This window comes from Centropristis striata, chromosome 16, assembly GCF_030273125.1.
Source record: "Centropristis striata isolate RG_2023a ecotype Rhode Island chromosome 16, C.striata_1.0, whole genome shotgun sequence".
NCBI classification, from domain to species: domain Eukaryota; kingdom Metazoa; phylum Chordata; class Actinopteri; order Perciformes; family Serranidae; genus Centropristis; species Centropristis striata.
In genome coordinates this window covers 14458842-14465625 of record NC_081532.1, presented here as the reverse complement: position 1 = coordinate 14465625, position 6784 = coordinate 14458842, and the positions used below count along the sequence as shown (strand labels likewise).

The following is a 6784-nucleotide window of genomic DNA, read 5'->3' as shown; positions in this document are numbered from 1 at the left end:
TTGACATAATCACAATTACATGTAATCTGCAACCCTGCTCATTATACAGCACAGTGCATTCACTAAAGTAAATTTACTAAACTCTTAAATCTGTTTTTAAAAAACCCTTAAAGATTCAGTGTATATATTTCCATAATATTTAGATTAGTAGAGTAGATCCAAAGAACAATTTCTAGGATTTTTAAAAACAATATGCTTAAACTGGCTTTTTTTTTTTTTTTAAGTAAAAATGTAACATCTTATTTTATACCACCTAGAAAAGTGCTCCTAGAATTGAAAGCTTTTTATTTGGCTTTGCTTTAATCTTGACTTAAAGTTTCATGTTTGACACACATAAAGTAGATTAATTAACAATGCCACATCATATTACTTTTTCTATTTGTTGAAGTCTGCAGCATAAATATCAGTATCTGTAACTGCACTTTGGATAAACCACCACTTTAGATATTAATGAGCATGTGAAGACTTGCTCAACCCTTCCTAACTTAGTTTTATCACATCATCCATATCGCTAATTCTTAAGTTTTAAGAATTGTAGCTCACATTAACATAATTCGTGATTACTACAAGTGTAATTGGGGAATGCTTTGCCCTAATAACACAGATGACCCACTATGTGAACCTGTGAACCTTCTAATCTCTAACAGCAAAACAGCATGACTAAAATTGACTAAAAACACATTTATTTCTTGGCACAAAAAGCACAGCTTCATTGCACAGCACTGTACAAGAACAATTTGACCCACAGGTTCGACTAAGTGCAACAGTAGAGCAGCATGTTTGCCAAATGCTTTTATTTCATAAATCTCTTCCAACATCGTTCCATTAAATATTAATTATAACGCTAACAGAACAAATCTCTCCTATAACAGGCTCAGCTGAAGTGTGTTTACACATTGAAATGAACGAGCACTGGTGTATGAACAAGCTGAATACTGTGCTTTCAGACAGTCCCTGTATTTTATTCCAACAGCAAACAGGATTTCAGATAATAATTTCTGTCAGGGCAACGTCTTGGCAGTTCATAAAACTGTATGATGCTGAGCGAAACAGGAAGTTTGCTGCAGTGAGGAGACGAGCTCTCCCTCACACTCTGATTGAGATCAATAGGTTTCCACAGTGCTCTGTGCTCACTGTGCACCACTGCAGTATAGAGAGAATCCATCAAAAGCAGCCAGGTGCACTACACAAGCCCCCAACGCCTGCACACACTGACTTCACCTGAAAATGCCTATAAAAAGCATTTTGCGCCATCTGAATCTGTATGTTTTACAACTCTTGATTTAACCTGTATTTTTCCTTGAGGTGTATATAGTGACACAGAATATCCTGCTGTTTTGGGACCATCACAACTCCATTAACAAATTGTTTACTCTGTCTATAGCAAGGCGACTGATTATTTGTTCAGCGTCTGATGCCAGTTGGAGCCATTAGCCTCCACCGCTGAGTGGATTACAAACATTTTGTTGTTGACCTCCTGCGCTAGCGTTCTCTAAAAAACCTCCCAACCTGCCACAACTAGCCGCTGGTCCAATTTGGCAGACAGGGATGAAGAAAAATGGATTACAAGGTCTGGGTGACCTTTAAGTGATGAAACACTCCACTTTCTCACCATATTTTCTTTCTTTTTCACAACTTTGCGAGACAGTATGACCCTGTGCTATCCATATAAGGCACAGCACACATTCTCAACCACACTCAGTGTCTCGCCAAATGTCAAGCCCCCTTTTCACTGCTACATTTTTTGGTGTAAACGCAAAGTAAACACCATTTCCATAAGGAATACATCTATGTATGGCAGTGGGGCGAATGGTGGGCACTGCAGGGGGGATGGTGCAAAGTTGAGACGCACAGGGACTGTCAGCCTCTCACGGGTCCTTGCCTCTAATACCAGATTAGGTGTAGGAGTATGTGTGCCAGGAATGATTTTCCACCTGGGTTAATCCCTGCAGAGGACACAGGCTTATCCAGGAGGAATCACCATTCTACTTCGCTTGGCTGCCACCCGCAGTGTCTCAGCCAGGTAAATGAGGTTTCATAATCCAGCGTGGTGTATTTGTGCACGCACTGTTTACATGCCTTAGATCTTAAAATCAAACATACTTAACTTTCTTCTATAAAAAGAAGTGCTTCCAATCCACACTAAACCACCCTGCCACTCTGCTATTCCCCTGCCACGCTGACCAATCCCTTTGGGGAATTTAACTTTCCCGAAAAACAGGAAGCACCAGTCACTGATTCAACCACAAAGCCAACCTGTGTCTTCCTCCACCGCCTCTTGATTGACAGCCGATGGTCAGATCGCGCCAGCAAGTGCCAAAGCTTGGTGATGGATGGCACCTGCTCCTCCTCAGAGGAAATCAATTGAAGTCATGGGCAGGGATGGGGTGCTCAAGCACTTACACATGGCTGTCTGCCTGGGGAGGGTAGAAGGGGAAGGAGGGGGTGCAGAGAGAGAGAGTGAGTTGCCAACCATCTGTGTACAGAGGGGCACTGCCAAGCGTCGGTCCCTTTTTACACCAGGCTCAAAACGACACACAATGTCTCCAAATTAAGTATGTTAGCTCCTTTAAGCTACATTCAGCAACAGTATTTGGGATGTTCCAGCATCATTACATACTCATCCAATCATTCACACTGCTTTGTGCCCCCTTTCTGCATTTAACATTCTAAAATAAGTGAGTAATTGACACAATCCAAGAGGTTTTGAACTATTTTTATATGTGTTGCACTAGTTACAGAACTCATTTTCACTATAAGACATCTGACTTCCTGCGAACATAAAGGTTGAGGTCAGTCAAATATCTACAACTGCACTTTCAGAGAGCACATGGGCCACACTTGGGGCCTGCATAGCTACAATCTTACTCGTGCAAAAGTGTAGTTACTGGAGCTCAACCTATCATGTTGGTCAAGCTAGATCCAACTTGAAAGGTTATTATTTCACTGGAACTTTCTGGCCCACAAAGGAGGGGGATGGGATCTCCTGGTAGGCACCGGCCCGGCGATTAACATCCAGGAAGGGGGTTCTGTGTGCCACAGTGCCCACCGTGCTGGCATCAGTGTGCGAGCCAACCCACTGCAGCACGCGGGCGGAGGGCCGGTGGTGGAGGGCCAGCTGCCTGGAGCTGTAGCCACACATCCCGATCCCTAGAGCCCCCAGCAGCATCGCCATGCCGGCACTGGTCTTCTCAGCTGGGGGCGGCACAGACACGTGGTAGGCCTGGGTCTGAAGGGGGAGAGAAGTAGAGGGTGATCAGAGGAATGTTGGGATTTGTTGGTATTGTGTGAAAGACAGGATCGAAGCAGCAACTTCCAGGCAAACAAAGGCCAAAGATTTGTTATTGTGCTAAATATATGCATGGATACAGATCACCACGAGACAAGAGCCCCTTTTCACAAACATGTGTCTGCATCAAATGACTCACCTCAGCCCCCTGCCTCATCTAAAGCCCTTCCACAGAGATTAAAAACTCATCTTCTCTCATTTACCAAATCACGGTCTGTCTCTTTTGACAAACAAAGAGCCTCGTCTAGTTTGCGACATGGGCAATTTCCTCAGTGGGCCCTTGACAATTATAAAGAGCATAGAGGAGCAAATAATAGAAACCTCATAGTTTCAAATGGAGCTGTGTCACAGACAGTTAAGAAGCTATTCCTGCAGCTCACTCACCCGGTTCCCATTTTCATTTACAATGCAATGGACTGTCACAGACTTGAATTTCTCCATTGTTTGTGATAAAAACCAGCAGAAAGGTGATTGTGTTTTGTGAGCTAAAACAAAAAGGCACGCTGGAACAGAAGCCTGGAACAAACTCGTATTTGTGGATGGTGCGTATGCGATATGATAGCACTGTATTTCATCATCTTGTCACAAGAATCTGTTGAGACGCTCGGCTGAATAAATGGCTGCATAATGGGAGCATAAAACTTAGTGAAGCCAACTTGCTGTATGCACCGTCTCTGTCTATAAACTTCTGTACGTGCCCATAAAACCAGCACCTTGCAAACACTTCATTACATCAATGACTGCTCTCAGAACTGTCAACGCTATTTCATCTGCCACTTCCTTTTACTCCTTAAGGACCAGTAGAGACAGAGAATGCCGAGCAGTGTAATCTAGACTTCAAATCCACAACATTGAAAGGGCTTTCTGCCTTTTTTTTTGGTTTGAAGATCTTAAATCAAAACAAGTTGCTTGGTGCAGAAAAACTGCAATAAAGTGCAATCCATTTCTGCTATAACATTATTGGCAAGCAGCTTCCTATGACTCAGCACTTTATGCTCTGGTTATAGACAGCTTGAGTGCCACTATGCATCTAAGAGTAAAAATCACAGCACATCCAAATATTCTGTGGATGGTTACCGTATCTACTTGAATCCTGTTTGCCTAATCATTTATGAATTAAACAAATGAACTGCTCACACTCACCTGCAGCAGCCTGATGTAGCCCGGAGTCAGTCTTGGAAGTCGGAAAAACATTTTGGAGCGTTCCGTGATGGTGTTGGTGAGTGAAAGGCCAGATAACACTTGGCTCTAACTGTCTCAAGCTCCTCTTCCTGGACTCCCAGGACGGGAAACCCACTGACAGCGGGTCTGTGCGTCTGTTCACCTCCACCTGTGCTCAGCTATCTGATGCAGGACAGACGGCTCAGCCCTTATAACGACTCCTTCCCGTCTTTACGTAACAGGTAGCCTGCAGGTGGTGTGTCTAAGGGGATTACAGGTGCTGGCATACAGACACACAGAAGTCGTTATAAACAGATGGAAGGCTGAATGGGGCCAGGGTTAGGTTTTATATGAGGTAAATAACACAGCTTACTAACTTTTAATAGAATTATATTGAAAATATATGCAAACTTCTGTTGTAGAAATTAATCACTTCAAGAAAATGGTAATTAAAACGTAGGTTTTTCTTGGGTCTCATTTCTTAGGTTTCTTTTTTGGTTTACACGCTGGCAGTTTTGTCAAATGCATACATTTGATGAACATCAATACATGAAATATAATAAATAACGGATGCAGCCCATTGGAAATTCTGGGCTGAAATGTACGAATGTATGAACGTTAAACAACAATTTGGGCAATAGAGGACCAGTGTTTTTGCTGTTGTTCATAGTTTGTGCACAGTTTGTGTTCTTATTGACATTGCTGTGAAAATTAACATTTTTGCAATTAATTTGAAGTATTTCAAGCGTTACAATGTTTTTTTAACACAATTACAGAAAAAATAAGTTCCAAGCTGTATCGGGCTGACTTGTAAAGATACAGTGAAAAAACTGGTATCATATGAAACTAAAAGAGAGAGAGAGAGAGATAATCTTTACCACCTATGTTGAGATATCTTGTCATGAAGGGGCTAATAAGAAAAATAATAAGAAAAACTGGCTTGGCCAACTTAAAAGGTATTCCCTCTAACCTCTTAAAATATTTGAACAAAATTGGGTTTGATGGTTCTATGGAAACTGACGAGTGTCCTGTTTACAGACAAATACCCATTATTTCAAGGTATGGTCTTATTCTGCTGTTATTAATTCTGATAAGTTGCTTTTTTCTTTTTGTCTTGTGTGACAACTTAGTCAAAAGTTTTTATTGATTGACAGTAGGGATGGGTACCGAATTCGGTACTTTTATAGGTACCGACCGAATTCCGTCAGTACTACCGAGTACCGATTCATGTAAAATCAAACGGTACCATGTTTCGGTACCTAAACGGCGTTAACTTTAAACTGATCATTGATTTCAACCCGTTTTCATTTGACGTCTTTGATTAACAAGCGTGCTGACGATCGCACTATTTTTTTAAATGTATTTACCTCCTCGTCTGGTCCTGTCTGCTCACCGCGGCCGCTAACTGCTGCCCTCTTCCACCGCGGAACAGAGACCAACAGCCGGCTCTAGGTCTTCTAGCCGCCAGCTACTATCTCTCCAATGTCTCTACCCGGGCTTGGCCTTCGTCTGCCTCCAGATTAGACCTTCCTTACTCCGTTTGCTCTCTCCATTCATCCGTAGACTTTTCATTAGCAGCTAGAAGCTAGCTGCTGCATCTCTGGTCCTCCGCTAATACTCCGCTCTTCAACTCAGGAATATTACTTGCCACTTTACTCCAAACTGCCTCGCTGACATTAAATCCCTCAGACTCCTGCGTCATCCTCGATATGTGCACAGAGCAGCCCGACTCAACTTTGTTTATTCCATCATGCTATGCCCACAATACTGTCTGACCGGTGCTGCGCCGCACAGCTACGACGTCATCACAACAAATCACACGTGCACTTGCAACTTTTTTTTTTTCTCCTCCGTGCCACCTGAGAGCGCTCCTCTGCATTCTTTGATAACACTGCAACCTTCATGTTACAAAATGCACGTTCACTCAACAATAAAGCACTGCTCATCCTGGATTTTAAATTGTTTTGATATATTTTTTAAAGTTTATATTTTGAGAAATAAATATGTTACGCAAAAGTACCGAAAATTGGTACCGTTGAGTACCGGTACCGATTCCCAGGTACCGGGTATCGGTACCGTATCGATTCAAATGTGAAAGGTACCCATCCCTAATTGACAGCCAGTTTCATTATTTCCTCTTTTGTGCCAGGGACACAAAGAAATCCTCCCTTAAAAAATACAACTGAAATTTGAAAGGACAGTTTTGTATGTCCGAACTAGGGATGGCCGTTTGGAAGAAACCTGCCAATTCGAGCATCTATAACGTTAACCATCAATTCATCGATTTATCGCTATGATTTTATACATACTCCAGTATGTATAAAAACATGCATA

The 6784-nt window shown here is 42.3% G+C and overlaps 1 protein-coding gene across 1 annotated transcript; it reads right to left on the bottom strand.

Moving 5' to 3' along the window:
- Positions 1-1659: 1659 nt before the first annotated feature.
- On the bottom strand, positions 1660-4483 carry zgc:193593 (uncharacterized protein LOC564090 homolog). The gene is made up of 2 exons (XM_059353536.1): positions 4433-4483; positions 1660-3229 (listed from the first exon to the last, which is right to left on the bottom strand). The coding sequence occupies exons 1-2, from the start codon at positions 4481-4483 to the stop codon at positions 2939-2941; spliced, it is 342 nt and encodes a 113-aa protein (XP_059209519.1). The 3' UTR covers positions 1660-2938.
- Between the last annotated feature and the right edge of the window lie 2301 nt (positions 4484-6784).

What these genes read in the sequence shown, in the direction of transcription:
- zgc:193593 (XM_059353536.1), bottom strand. Translation starts at nt 4,483, where the DNA reads ATGTTTTTCCGACTTCCAAGACTGACTCCGGGCTACATCAGGCTGCTG. An exon ending in GCTACATCAGGCTGCTGCAG is followed by an intron (nt 3,230 to 4,432) that starts GTGAGTGTGAGC and finishes CTCCCCCTTCAG; the next exon opens with ACCCAGGCCTACCACGTGTC.